At 43.9% G+C, this 15,757-nt stretch overlaps 1 protein-coding gene across 3 annotated transcripts in view; it reads right to left on the bottom strand.

The window, feature by feature from the left end:
* BRCA1 (BRCA1 DNA repair associated) overlaps window positions 1–15,757 on the bottom strand; it is an 84,398-nt gene extending 68,641 nt beyond the window's left edge. For 2 of the 3 annotated variants that reach the window (XM_030808075.1, XM_030808076.1), the window contains exons 1-2: window positions 15,662–15,757; window positions 6,832–6,885 (exon numbers count right to left, since the gene is read on the bottom strand). In XM_030808075.1, the coding sequence (XP_030663935.1) occupies window positions 6,832–6,885; window positions 15,662–15,741 (134 nt within the window). In that variant the 5' untranslated portion in view covers window positions 15,742–15,757. 3 annotated transcript variants of the gene reach the window in all.

Here is a 15,757-nt window from a genome sequence, read left to right as displayed (position 1 = left end):
CAGGATGGTCTTGATCTCCTGACCTCGTGATCCGCCCATCTCGGCCTCCCAAAGTGCTGGGATTACAGGCGTGAGCCACCGCGCCCTGCCTCGAAGCCTCAAATCTTTCTTTATGCTAGAAAAAGAATACATGTATAAAGGTTGTTAACTAAACTCAAAAGAAAATTAACTTGTATATGACTTGAAAAGACTGAGCTAACTAAAATACTGGCCAGGCTTGATGACTCACACCTGTAATCCTAGCACTTTGGGATGCCGAGGTGGGCAGATGGGTTAAGCCCAAAGTTCGAGACCAGCCTGGGCAACATGGCGAAACCTTGTCTCTACAGAAAACACAAAATTTAGCTGGACATGGTGGTGTGCACTTATAGTCCCAGCTACTTGGGAGACTGAGGTGATAGGATCGCTTGAGCCTGGGAGGTCAAGGCTACAGTAAGCCTCGTGATCGCACCACTGTACTCCAGCTTGGACAACAGAGTGAGACCCTGTCTCAAAAAAAAAAAAAAAAGTAGCTGTTGAAAAATTTAAGTTACATTTATGGCTCACATTCTATCTCTTTGAACAATGTGGTTCTAGATCTTCAAAAAAGTATTACAGGCTGGGTGCGGTGGCTCATGCCTATAATCCCAGCATTTTGGGAGGTGGAGGTGGGCGGATCACTTGAGGTCAGCTCAAGACCAGCTCAGTCAACATGGTGAAACATGGTCACTACTAAAATAAAAGGCTGGGCGTGGTGGCTAATGCCTGTAATCTCAGCACTTTGGGAGGCTGAGGTGGGCAGATCACCTGAGGTCAGGAGTTCGAGACCAGCCTGGTCAACATGGTGAAACCCTGTCTCTACTAAAAATACAAAAATTAGCCATACATGGTGGTGCACGCCTGTAATCCCAGCTACTTGGGAGGCTGAGGCAGGAGAATTGCTTGAACCAGGGAGGCAGAGGCTGCAGTGAGCCGAGATTGTACCACTGCACTTCAGCCTGGGCAACAGAACAAGACCCCATCTCAAAAATGGAGTCTTATCTTTTTTTGTGGGCTTCATAAAAGAAATTTTTTCTAGATTGGTATTATTATCTTTTTTTGTAGGCTTCATAAAAGATTTCAGAACTGGCTGGGCAAGGTGGCTCATGCCTGTAATCCTGGCACTGTGGGAGGCCAAGGCGAGCAGATCACCTGAGGTCAGGAGTTCGGGACCAGCCTGGCCAACATAGTGAAACCCCGTCTCTACTAAAAATACAAAAATTAGCTGGGTGTGGTGGCACATGCCTGTAGTCCCAGCTACTCGGGAGGCTGAGGCAGGAGATTTGCTTGAACCCAGGAGGTGGAGGTGGCAGTGAGCTGAGATCATGCCACTGCGCTCCAGTCTGGGCAACACAGTGAGACTCCGTCTCAAAACAAAAAAAAAAACAGCCTGGTGCGGTGGCTCACACTTGTAATCCCAGAACTTTGGGAGGCCAAGGCGGGCGGATCACGAGGTCAGGAGATCAAGACCATCCTGGCTAACACGGTGAAACCCTGTCTCTACTAAAAATACAAAAAAATTAGCTGGGCGTGGTGGCAGGCACCTGTAGTCCCAGCTACTTGGGAGGCTGAGGCAGGAGAATGGTGTGAACCTGGGAGGTGGAGCTTGCAGTGAGCCGAGACTGCACCACTGCACTCCAGCCTGGGCGACAGAGCGAGACTCTGTCTCAAAACAAAAAAAAAACAAAAACAAAAAAACAAAACAAAACAAAAAGATTTCAGAACTTTAGGCTTGCTTGGGTCAATAAAGTTGTTTTATTTTTAGCAATTAGAGTTTATCCATAGAAAATACAATTAATACAATCAAAGCATGGGGGTATCGCTCCCAGGCTCCCAGCTTTCTCATCATATAGATCAAAGTGTTATTCAGATTATATTGATATTACAGAAGAGATTTCATGAAAAAGTCGATCTATCACATGGGCATTATACTGGATTTTTTTTTTTTTTTTTTTTTTTGAGACAGAATCTTGCTTTGTCACCCAGGCTAGAGTGCAGTGGCACGATCTCAACTCACTGCAGCCTCTGCCTCAGCCTCCCGAGTAGCTGGGACTACAGGTGTGTGCCCCCATACCCAGCTAATTTTTGTATTTTTAGTAGAGATGGGGTTACCATATTGGCCAGGCTGGTCTCGAACTCCTGACCTCGTGATCCGCCCACCTCGGCCTCCCAAAGTGCTGGGATTACAGGCGTGAGCCACCATGCCCGGCTTTGGACTTTTAATTCTAATATAACATTCAAAACACAATTTAAAATATGGCTGGCCCATCTCTACAAGAAACTTAAAAATAAGCTGGGCAAATGCCATGTACCTGTAGTCCTAGCTACTTGAGGGGCTGAGATGAGAGATTGCTTGAGCCCAGAGTGCAAGGTAAAAGTGAACTATGATCACACCACTGAACTCCAGCCTGGGTGTCAGAGGGAGACACTGTCTCAAACAAACAAACAAAAATATATATGTATCACACACACACATATATAACATTTATATTATATGTATACACACACATATATCTTTATGACTGGTTCTTTCCTGACTATCACAATCTTCATTAGTAGGGGTTTCAAGCTTCTCATTCTTCTCCAGTTGCCAACTCTAATCCTCTCAATCTCAACAGCTGTCTCTTTTTTTTTTTGAGACAGAGTTTTCACTCTTGTTGCCCAGGCTGGAGTGCAATGGCGCGATCTCGGCTCACTGCAACCTCCGCCTCCCAGGTTCAAGTGATTCTCCTGCCTCAGCCTCCCAAGTAACTGGGATTATAGGCATGCGCCTCCACACCCGTCTAATTTTGTATTTTTAGTAGAGATGGGGTTTCTCCATGTTGGTCAGGCTGGTCTTGAACTCCTGATCTCAGGTGATCCACCTGCCTTGGCCTCCAAAAGTGCTAGGATTAGAGGCGTGAGCCACCGTGCCCGGCCGAAACAGCTGTCCTTACCTCCAACTTCGCTGGGCTCAAAGCACCTCAGCATCTTCCTGTAGAATTACTCTCCTTTTCCTTCATTACTGTTTATGAGTAATAATCGACTCTTTCTTACATCCTTTTTCTATTTCCAATCCCTTCTGCCTCCTCTTGGACCTTCTCTTTCTTGCAAATGGCTTCCCATCTTTGAGGGCTTCTTCCTTTTCTAACACAACTCCTATACGCATATGCAAAGTTAGTTTATTTTTCCTGGATGTATTTTTTTTATTTCCTTTTCTTTCAGACGGAGTCTCACATTGTTGTCAGGGTGGAGTGCATTGGCATGATCTTGGCTCAGGGCAACCTCTGCCTCCCAGGTTCAAGTGATCCCCCTGCTGCAGCCTACCAAGTAGCTGGGACTACAGGTGCATGCCACCATGCCAGGCTAGTTTTTTGTGTGTTTTAGTAGAGACAGGGTTTCACCATTTTGGCCAGGATGGTCTTGATTTCCTGACCTCGTGATCCGCCCACCTCAACCTCCCAAAGTGCTGGTATTACAGGCATGAGCCACCGCGCCCGTCCTCTATTTTCTTTTATTTGTACATTTGCTCGTATTATTATCTCTGCCTATAAGCCTATAATTTCCTTCTTCCACAAGTTCTCAAAGCAACTATGTTCATAATTTAATCTCTCTTTTTTTGTTAAGAGACAGGGTCAGCCAGGCACGGTGGCTTATGCCTGTAATCCCAACACTTTTTAAGGCCAAGGTAGCTGAGGGAAGGAGTTTGAGAGCAGCCTGGCCAACATGGTGAAAACCTTGTCTCGACTAAAAATACAAAAATTAGCTGGGTGTGGTGGCAGATGCCTGTAATCCCAGCTACTCGAGAGGCTGAGGCAGGAGAATTGCTTGAATCCAGGAGGTGGACGTTGCAGTGAGCCAAGATCACACCACTGCACTCCAGCCTGGGCAATAGAGTGAAACACCATCTCAAAAAAAAAAAAAAAAGACAGGGTCTCACTCTGTCATCTAGGCTGGAGTGCAGTGGTGTGATCATAGCTCACTACAGCTTCGAACTCCTGGCCTCAAGTGATCTTCCTGCCTTGGCCTCCCAAAGTGCTGGGGTTATGGGCAGGAGCTACCACATTGGGCCCTTGATCTTTTCTTAAGTCACTGTAATAGTATAGTATGTTCAGCATTTGTTACTCAAGGTGACAAGAAAACATACAGTTCATTCCAGAAAGATTCTCATCCAGATAAATTGAAAGCCCCAGCGCTTTAAAGGTTAATCTTTAGCTATCTGTAGTAAATACTGGGACTTTTTTTTTTTTTTTTTGAGTCTCCCTCTTGTCGCCCAGGCTGGAATGCAGTGGCATGATCTCAGCTCACTACAACATCCACCTCCAGGGTTCAAGCGATTCTCCTGCCTCAGCCTCCTGAGTAGCTGTGATTATAGGCATGTGCCACCACGCCCAGCTACTTTTGTATTTTTAGTAAAGGGGTTTCACCATGTTGGCCAGGCTGGTCTTGAACTCCTGACCTCAGGTGATCCACCTGCCTCAGCCTCCCGAAGTGCTGGGATTACAGGCCTGAGCCATTGCGCCTGGCCAATACTGGCACTTTGTAACTTTATTTTTCCCCCAGGCTGGAGTGCAGTGGCACAATCTCGGCTCACTGCAACCTCCGTCTCCTGGGTTCCAGGGATTCTCCTGCCTCAGCCTCCCGAGTAGCTGGAACTACAGGTGCATACCACCACGCCCAGCTAATTTTTGTATTTTTAGTAGAAATGGGGTTTCACCATGTTAGCCAGGCTGGTGTCAAACTCCTGACCTCAAGTGATCTGTCCACCTCAATCCCTGAAAGTCCTGGGATTACAGGCTGGAGCCACCATGCCTGGCCTTCTTTTTCGAAAGTATTGACCTGTGAAGAAATTGGTCCTACACCATAGGCAGTTTGAGAACTACTGCTCTAGAGACTACAAAGTTATTAAACTAAAAAAAAATTTTTTTTTTTCTTTTTTTGAGATGGAGTCTCATTCTGTCGCCCAGGCTGGAGTGCAGTGGTGCCATCTCGGCTCACTGCAACCTCTGCATCCCGGGTTCAAGCGATTCTCCTGCCTCAGCCTCCCGAGTAGCTGGGATTACACGGCTGTGCCACCATGCCCTGCTAATTTTTGTATTTTTAGTAGAGAGAAGGTTTCACCATGTTGGTCAGGCTGGTCTCAAACTCCTGACCTCATAATCCGCCCGCCTCGGCCTCCCAGTGCTGGGATTACAGTCGTGAGCCACCGTGCCAGGCTATACTAAAAATTCCTGAAGTAGAGAGATAAAGCTGTGTTGTCTTGGCACATGTCCAGGGACCAGGTGCTGTGGAATCAGATGGAAACTGCTGGGAACAGATTTAGGCCAGCGGCGTGACATGGGACAGGGAAAAGACAGTGGAAATGAGCTTCTGAATTCTTACTGGGACAGAGGAATGGGAAGAAGACAGAATTCAGAGGAAGGCACCAGCCAGCTGGCAGACTTGTGTTCAGAGGGTCTCTCTCCAAAGGGAACAGGTTTCCTTCAGCTTCAGCCAGCCTTCATTATCCTTAGAGGAGCAGCTGTTCCCTTTTTTAGCTTATGGAAACATCCTAAGAATCTGATGAAAATTATGGACTATCTTCCCAGAAAAATGTACATAGCCATAGTTTTGAAAACAATTTAAATATAATTCTAGGAAATTCATAAAGACGATTCATAAACCCCAAGTTAAGAAGTCTGGAATTTAAAAATTCCTCAAAGGATACATAAGAAATTGATCATTGTGGTTGTCTGGGGAGGGAACAGGGAGGCAGGGGTTTTGGGTAAGAGGGAAATATACTTTGCATCATATACCTTTTTGTGCTAATAAACTTTTTACCAAGTACATAGTTTGTACCTGGTACCAGGTTATGTACCAGGTACATAAATACTTAAAAACAAATTAGTTGACATTTAAGGTAAGACGTGAGCCATAGCTTAACATAAAGAAAAGGAGAAAGCCCATTTGTTCTACTAAATTACCTACTCTACTTTTTCTGAAATTCTTTTATTAAGAAACAAAGATTTTCATTTCAAAGGGCAAGATCATCAAATACGTAAATATAACTTGAATCACTGCTATAAATGAATTTTGGCCTAAATAGAAACTGGTATCAAGTCCTTTCCTGTCTTCACAATGATTATAAAGCAGGCAAACACTGACCCTTAGAAGGGGGAATGCATAAGGATATGCAGAAATGAACAGAAAGGAGAAACTGGGAAGGCTCAAACACAATGTGCTTATTTCACAACTGCTTGCAGTTTGCTTTCACTGATGGACACAAAAAATACAAAACACTGTTCAAAATGATGTTACATCCTAATAGATAATATATGTCAGTCGGGCGTGGTGGCTCACGCCTGTAATCCCAGAACGTTGGGAGGCCGAGGCAGGTGGATCACAAGGTCAGGAGTTCAAGACCAGCCTGGCCAATATGGTGAAACCTTATCTCTACTAAAAGTACAAAAATTAGCCAAGCATGGTTGCGGGTGCCTGTAGTCCCAGCTACTTGGGAGGCTGAGGTAGGAGAATCGCTTGAACTTGGGGGGCAGAGGTTGCAGTGAGCCAAGATCGTGCCACTGCACTCCAGCCTGGGTGACAGAGCGAGACTTTGTCTCAAAAAAAAAAAAAAAAAAAAAAAAAAGATAATATATGTCAAAACTTTACCAGGAACTATGATTACAACCAACTTTTGATGACTATATACTCTCTGAGAAAGAATGAAATGGAGTTGGATTTTTCATTCTCACTTAATTGAAGAAAGTAAAGCTTCTAAAAAGTTAGGTGTTTCCTGGGTTATGAAGGACAAAAACAAGAGCTAACAATGGAGCCACATAACACATTCAAACTTACTTGCAAAATATGTGGTCACACTTTGTGGAGACAGGTTCCTTGATCAACTCCAGACTAGTAGGGTAGGGGGAAAAAAAAAGAAAATAAATGAGGCTCAATAATTTATTTAAAAATAAAGCTATTCTTAGTGAATAAGTTCAACTTTGAGCTGTTATTACTGAGTCAACATAAGGCTTCAAGTTCATTCAATATTTATTAAATGTCTGCTGTGCCAGGAACTAAAAATACAGCAGAGAATACGATCCTTACCTTCAGTGAGCTTTCAGATATCAAAACAGAATTATATTGGTCCCTTCAATACTCTATACTATCATCAGCATTTAAAAGATTAGTTGATAATAGTTCGTACGAATTCATTTCCAGTGATATACTTTTCTGCACTATCACTGTGGGTGCACATCTCATATCTTAAATCTAAGCTCCATAAAGACAAAATTTTCTGATTATATTTCTTTTGAATTCCTTCCTAGCACTTTTTTTTTTTTTTTTTTTTTTACTGTAAATGCCTTTTAACTTAATACGGAAAATTTCAAGTATTTCAAAATTTCAAGTAAATAAAACAAAATGAACTATATGGACCATCACCCTGCTCCAACAACCATCAACTCATGGCCAAGCTGTTTCACCTATATCCACCCCTACCCCAGATTATTTTAATTATTATTACTTTTAAGATAAGGTCTCACTCTGTCACCTAGGCTGGAGTGCAGTGGTGCAAACATACCTCACTGCAGCCTTGAACTCCTGGGCTCAAGCAATCCTCCCAGCACTGGGTTTACAGGCATGAGCCAACACACACAACCCAAGTGTCTTCTTTTTGTTGAGATGGAGTTTCATTTTTGTAGCCCAGACTGGAATGCAATGGTGTGATCTCGGCTCACTGCAACCTCTGCCTCCCAGGTTCAAGTGATTCTCCTGCCTCAGCCTCCCAAGTAGTTGGAACTACAGGCGTGCACCACCACGACCAGCTAATTTTTTGTATTTTTAGTAGAGATGGGGTTTCACCATGTTGGCCGGCTGGTCTTGAACTCCTGACCTCAGGTGATCCACCTGCCTTGGCCTCCCAAAGTGCTGGGATTACAGGCATGAGCCACCATGCCCAGCCCCAAGTGTCTTCTAATCTATAGGTGTCCCTTACTTTTCCTCCCTTGTCATTTATTTTTAAAATTAGGTCATTTGACCTGTGGAGTTTCCCCCATTCTGGATTTTGCTGATTGTATAACCCCATGGTGAGGTTTAACTTGTTCCTCTAGCCTTATTTCCTGTAAACTAGACTTACAGGCTTAATCACATTCAGGTTCAACTTTTTGGCAAGAACACTTTACAGATGGTACTGTGTACTCAGATAACTTCAGAAGAGGCATGATGTTTGGTTTGTGATTACTTTGTAAAAACAGTGTAGTAAGTACTCACTAAAGGAAATTTAGAAAATAATAAGCTTAAGGCCGGGCATGGTGCCTCATGCTTGTAATCCTAGCACTTTGGGAGACTGAGGTGGGTGGATCACCTGAGCTCAGGAGTTCCAGATCATCCTGGACAACATGGTGAAACCCCGTCTACGCTAAAAATACAAACATTAGCCAGGCGTGGTGGCACATGCTTGTGGTCCCAGCTACTTTGGAGGCTAAGGTAGAAGGATCACTTGAATCCTGGAGGTGGAGGTTGCAGAGTGAGCCAATATCGTGCCACTGCACTCCAGCCTAGGTGACAGAGGAAGACTCTGTCTCAAAAAAAAAAGAAACTAAGGCCAGACACGGGGGCTCATGCTTGTAATCCCAGCACTTGGGAGGCCAAGGCGGGCGGATCACGAGGTCAGGATTTTGAGACCAGCCTGGCCAACACAGTGAAACGCTGTCTCTACTAAAAATACAAAAACTAACTGGGCATGGTGGCAGGCACCTGTAATCCCAGCTACTCAGGAGGCTGAGGCAGGAGAATTGCTTGAACCTGGGAGGCGCAGGTTGCAGTGAGCCAAGATTGTGCCACTGCACTCCAGCTTGGGTGACAGAGCTAGACTCTGTCTCAAAATAATAATAATAATATGCTTAAAAAAATAAAAACTTTAGAAAATACATCACCCCAGTTCCCATCCCTACCTGTCTATCCACAAAACCAAGGCATTCCTTAGAGTAATTCATGTATTATACTAATGTAACAAGTGCTTATTAAGTATCTACTACTATATTCAAGTACTATTCTAGGAGATAGAAATATAGCAGTTTACAAAATAAAGCCTGCACTCACATTCTAGTGTGGTAGATAGTTGATGCAGAATTAAAGAATACATGGGAATAAGTGTATTAAAGAGAAAAAATAAGCAGGGTAAGGGGAAACAGGTAGTGTAATATGTATAGAGGGTAGATGTACATGGGGAGAGTCAGGAAAGGTTTCACTGAGGTGAGACTAGAGGACAGCTTAATAATGTAAAGAAACACACTATGCAACAATTAGGGGAAGAGCATTCCAGGAAAGAGGGAGCAGAGAAGGCAAATCCTGAGCAGGACCATTCCTGTGTATGCAGGACATCGGATAGGTCATGGTGCTAAAATGTAATAATCCAGGAGGATATTGTAGGGAAAGACCATCAGAGAGGTAGCTGGTAACTTCTGGTAGGAACCTGCAGACTACTTTAAATCTTTAGCTTTATTCTGGTCTTTTTAATTTTCTTTTTTGAGACAGAGTCTCACTCTGTCACCCAGGCTGGAGTGCAGTGGCGTAATCTCAGCTCTCTGTAACCTCCGCCTCCTGGGTTCAAGTGATTCTCCTGCCTCAGCCTCCCGAGTAGCTGGGACTAAAGGCATGCACCACCATGCCTTGGCCTCCCAAAGTACTGGGATTACAGGAGTGAGCCACCATGCCCAGCTATATTTTTAATTTTTAATGTTAATTAATTTTTGTAGAGACAAGATCTCACTATGTTGCCCATGCTGGTCTTGAATGCCTGGCCTCAAGCAATCTTCCTGCTTCAGCTTCCCAAAGTGCTGGGATTACAGGTGTGAGCTACTATACCAGGCCTTTAGCTTTCTTCTGAATGTGAAGCTTTTTTTTTTTTTTTTTTTGGGAGATGGAGTCTCACTCACTCTGCAGCTCAGGCTGGAGTGCAGTGGTGTGGTCTTGGCTCACTGTGACCTCTGCCTCTAGGATTGAAGTGATACTTGTGCCTCAGCCTTCCAAGTAGCTGGGACTACAGGCGTGTGCTAATTTTTTTGTATTTTTGGTAAGGAAGGGGTTTCACCATATTGCCCAGGCTGGTCTTGAAGTCCTGACCTCAAGTGATCCACCTGCCTCGACCGGGATTACAGGCTGAGCCACTACACTTAGCCCTAAATGTGAATTTTTGAAACAGATTTTTTGGATAAAGTCCAGGCAAGACATCAAAGAATGACTAACTTGGCAGTGTGACAAGAATGTGGTTCTTTTCATTAAATATTTAACTTTTTAGAAAAGGATCACAAGGGCCAGATGCAGTGGCTTACACTGTAATCCCAGCATTTTGGGAGGCCAAGGCGGGCCAGCCTGGGCGACAGAGAATCCATCTCAAAAAAAGAAAAAAAAAAAGAAAAGGATCGGCCGGGCGCGGTGGCTTACGCTTGTAATCCCAGCACTTTGGGAGGCGAGGCGGGCGGATCACGAGGTCAGGAGATGAGACCACAGTGAAACCCCGTCTCTACTAAAAATACAAAAAAAATTGGCTGGGTGTGGTGGCGGGCGCCTGTAGTCCCAGCTACTCGGAGAGGCTGAGGCAGGAGAATGGCGTGAACCGGGGAGGCGGAGCTTGCAGTGAGCCGAGATTGCGCCACTGCACTCCAGCCTGGGCAACAGAGCGAGACTCCATCTCAAAAAAAAAAAAAAAAAGAAGAAAAGGATCACAAGAAAAGCTTGGGGACAGTAACCTTATTATGAAGGGTTGTAATACAACGCTTGTAATCATGGGGTTTCTGACGTAGCACAGGGCAGTGAAAAGAAAAACACTGAACTAAGTCAGAAGGCTGGGTTTCTACTACCAGTTGTGTATATAAGCAGAGCCACCTTGGGCTAACCACTCTACCTGAACCTCAGTTTCTTTCTCTGTCATTCACCCTGCCAGTCTCCTTGGGCTATTGCAAGAATAAAATTAAATGCAACTTGGGAAAATGCTTCACAACCTGAGATGACTTGGGAAAAATGCTTCACAACCTGAGATGACTTGTACCAACATTGGTATTATTACTGGGACCAAATGTGACTTTAAAAAGAAAAACAACCTTGACAAAGAAAACTCTGATTGGTTACTAAATCCCTATTTCTGAGATAAGCTACATTTCAAAGAAATTCTCCGTAAAAGAAAAATTGGATTCAGTTATCATACCAGATGGCTTTCATTCTCACCACTGACTCAATTCTGAAATAATTATATTTCAGTATGGTAATTATAATCTAAACTATATAAACACACTGTAAACACAAACTTTGAACAGATGAAAACTCCAATATGTAAAAAGGTAATGAATGTTGAAGGAAGAGTGTGAAAAGGGAAAAGGAAAAAAATTAAAATGTTCCCCTTCTAGGTCCCAATAAGAGTAAATGTTTACTATAAAAATGATTCAAATATTTTAAATACTTTTCAAACCAGGCAATATTTTAGGCCTACCGTATATTTGCATTTTGAGCTTCCAATACGGTTAAGTGACTGGAAAAAGCAGCTAGGTTTAGGTTGAAAAACAACAACCCACCGGGGAACACATTTTAGCAAATTCTTCTGAAAGTCAAAAATGTTATAGTCATAGGTAAAAAGTTACAAAGAACTACCAACTGTCAGAAATAGCTGCCAATAGTGACTTAGAAGCCAGCAGAAGGAATTTTAGTTCAAGAAACCTAAAACAGGGCCGGGCGTAGTGGCTCACGCCTGTAATCCTAGCACTTTGGGAGGCCGAGGCGGGCGGATTGCCTGAGTTCAGGAGTTCGAGAACAGCCTGGGCAACACGGTGAAACTCCGTCTCTACTAAAATACAAAAAATTAGCTGGGCATGGCAGTGTGCGCCTGTAGTCCCAGCCACTGCACTCCACCCTGGGCAACAGAGCGAGACTCTGTCTCAGAAAAAAAAAAAAAAAAAAAAAAGAAACCTAAAACAAGCTGAAAACCTTACCTACCCTATAGCTACCACAAATAACACATGATCAGGAATCACATATTAAGACATAACTGCAAATTGTGCTATACTGTACTGTATTAAAAGGAAGTGATCCCCATCTATATGATCCCCATCCTAGAGCTTTCCATACAAATGAATGTAAAACACCATTAAAAATTAATCTTAAGGCCGGGCGCGGTGGCTCACGCCTGTAATCCCAGCACTTTGGGAGGCAGAGGTGGGTGGATCACGAGGTCAGGAGATCGAGACCATCCTGGCTAACACGGTGAAACCCCGTCTCTACTAAAAAATACAAAAAATTAGCCGGGCGCGGTGGTGGACGCCTGTAGTCCCAGCTACTCGGGAGGCTGAGGCAGGAGAATGGCGTGAACCCGGGAGGTGGAGCTTGCAGTGAGCCGAGATCGCGCCACTGCACTCCGGCCTGGGTGAAAGAGCGAGACCCCGTCTCAAAAACAAAACAAACAAACAAATAAACAAAAATTAATCTTAAGCCAGGTGCAGTGGCTCACGCCAGCACTTTGGGAGGCCGAGGCGGGTGGATCACGAGGTCAGGACTTCAAGACCAGCCTGACCAACGTGATGAAACCCTATCTCTACTAAAAATACAAAATTAGCCGGCCATGGTGGCGTGCGCCTATAATCCCAGCTACTCAGGAACCTGGCAGGCGGAGGTTGCAGTGAGCCAATATGGCGCCACTGCACTCCAGCCTGGGCGACAGAGCCAGACTGCATCCCCCCCAAAAAAAAAAAAGTCCAGGACGTGCGCAGTGGCTCAGGACTGTAATCCCAGCACTTTGGGAGGCTGAGGCGGGTGGATCACGAGGTCAGGAGATCGAGACCATCTTGGCTAACATGGTGAAACCCCGTCTCTACTAAAAATACAAAAAATTAGCCGGGCATAGTGGTGGGCGCCTGTAGTCCCAGCTACTCGGGAGGCTGAGGCAGGAGAATGGCCTGAACCCAGGAGGCGGAGCTGGCAGTGAGCCAAGATCACGCCACTGCACTCCAGCCTAGGCAACAGAGGGAGACTCTGTCTCAAAAAATAAAAATAAAAATAAAAATAAAAAGTCTGGGTGCGGTGGCTCACGCCTGTAATCCCAGCACTTTGGGAGGCCGAGGCAGGAGGATCACCTGAGGTCAGGAGTTCGAGACCAACCTGACCAACATGGAGAAACCCTATCTCTCCTAAAAATACAAAATTAGCTGGCGTGATGGCACATGCCTGCAATCCCAGCTACTCCGGAGGCTGAAGCAGCAGAATTGCTTGAACCCGGGAGGTGGAGGTTGTGGTGAGCCGAGATCGTGCCATTGCACTCCCGCCTGGGCAACAAGAGCGAAACTCTGTCTCAAAAAAAAAAAAAAAAAAAAAAAAAAAGAAAAAGAAATTAATCTAACAGGAAACAGGAAAAAAGCAATGAAAAGCTAGAAAACATAATAGTTGACTGAAAATAAGAATTTAGCATTTTCATTCTTACATCTTTAATTTTTATGTATCTGAGTTTTTAATTGATGGTTTGATTTGCCAGAATGAGAAAGAACATCCTATTTTTATGACTCTCTCCCATGGAAATGTAATGATAAATGGATCCAAATGCCACACTATTGAGGATTTTTTTGATCACTGATTGTCATGAGTAAGTTTTGTGCTTTTTCAAAAGCAGTTTTTTCCTACAATGTCATTTCCTGCTTCTTTGGCTCTGATTTTCAATAAATTGATAAATTGTAAATCTTGTTTTCCTCTTATTTTTGTTTAGCTACAATGTTGAAGGGCAAGGGAGAGGATGGTTATTTATAAATCTTGTATCTCTCTGAAAACACAACATACATTTCCTTAATCTGATTAACTTGACTTCAAATATGAAAAACAACTTTCATAAAGCACAAAAGAAAATTTCCTTGAATTTACCCTTTTTTATTGTGGGTAAGAGGCAATGGTACAACTTTTCAACTTATTTTTTGAATGTTACTCACTACTAACCATCACCATATTTTAAAAAATTAAAGAACTAATTTAGTTTAGTTTATTATTTAATTTATTTGACAAATGTTTGAGTGGCAACTAGTCCCAAGTACCGTTCTAACTACTGAACATACAGATGTACGTAAACGAAACAAAAATCTCTCCCATCCTGGAGTTTACATTCTGTGGGACTAGAGATAAAAAATGGATACATTACATAGAATGTCAGCTAGTAATCAGTGTTATAGAGAAGCAGCAGGAATACAGGATAAAGTGTGTGTTGGGGGTGTTGTAATTTTAAATAGGGGTGTCTGGAAATGAAAAGGTGGTATTTCAATCAAGATTTTTAGACCATGGCTGGGTGCAATGGCTCACGCCTGTAATTCCAGCACCTTGAGAGGCCAAGGAGGGTAGATCACTTGAGGTCAGGAGTTTGAGACCAGCATCGCCAACATGGCAAAACCCTATCTCTACAAAAGAAAAATACAGAAATGGCCGGACACAGTGGCTTACGCCTGTAATCCCAGCACTTTGGGAGGCCCAGGCGGGCAGATCACAAGGTCAGGAGATCAAGACTACCCTGGCTAACACGGTGAAACCACACCTCTACTAAAAAAAAAAAAAAAAAATTAGCTGGGCGTGGTAGTGGGTGCCTGTAGTCCCAGCTATTCAGGAGGCTCAGGCAGGAGAACGGCGTGAACCTAGGAGGCGGAGCTTGCAGTGAGCAGAGATCGCGCCGCTGCACTCCAGCCTGGGTAACAAAGCGAGACTCCGTCTCAAAAAAAGAAAAAAAAAATACAAAAGTTAGCTGGGCATGGTGGTACACACCTATCGTCCCTGCTACTCTGGAGGCTGAGGTGGGAGGATCGCTTGAGCCTGACAAGGTTGAGGCTGCAGTGAGCTGTGATAGCACCACTGCACTCCAGCCTCTTGACAGAGATCCTATATAAAAAAAACCCTCTGCATTTCATTGTATGTAAATGAGTATGTAATTTCATTGTATGTACAGAGCCAGTTTCAAACAAAGGTTCTTCCAAATACCTATCCCCTCAACGACACCAATCATCCATGATGTTTTTTGTTTTTTTTTTTTTTGAGATGGAGTTTAGCTCTATCGCTGGAGTTCAGTGGTGCCATATTGGCTCACAGCAACATCCGCCTCCCGGTTCAAGTGATTCTCCTGCCTCAGCCTCCCGAGTAGCTGGGATTACAGGCATGTGCCACTACGCCCAACTAATTTTTGTATTTTTAGTGGAGAGGGGGTTTCACCATGTTGGCCAGGATGGTCTCGATCTCCTGACCTCGTGATCCTCCCACCTTGGCCTCCCAAAGTGCTGGGATTACAGGTGTGAGCCACCGCCCCCGGCCTCATCCATGATTTTATTTTGCCATTTCAAGTGATGGAGCTGGTTTTAAAGCTGGAAGAAAAGCCAAAATGCCAGTTAATCTAAACTAGATTCCTGCCCCAGTGCAGAACCAATCAAGACAGAGTCCCCGTCTTTCCCGGACCACAGGATTTGGTTGAAAAGAAGAGGAGTGGGAGAGGCAGAGTGGATGGAGAACAAGGAATCATTTTCTATATTTTTAAAGTTCTTCAGTTAAAAAAATCAGAAATTACAATAGCCTAATCTTACTAGACATGTCTTTTCTTCCCTAGTATGTAAGGTCAATTCTGTTCATTTGCATAGGAGACAATCATATAGGAATCCCAAATTAATACCTTCTTGTGCTGACTTACCAGATGGGACACTCTAAGATTTTCTGCATAGCATTAATGACATTTTGTACTTCTTCAACGCGAACAGCAGATAAATCCATTTCTTTCTGTTCCAAT

Source organism: Nomascus leucogenys, unplaced genomic scaffold (assembly GCF_006542625.1).
Source record: "Nomascus leucogenys isolate Asia unplaced genomic scaffold, Asia_NLE_v1 Super-Scaffold_285, whole genome shotgun sequence".
NCBI classification, from domain to species: domain Eukaryota; kingdom Metazoa; phylum Chordata; class Mammalia; order Primates; family Hylobatidae; genus Nomascus; species Nomascus leucogenys.
Note: the sequence above shows the minus strand (reverse complement) of the source record. Positions and strands in the feature narration are given on the sequence as shown.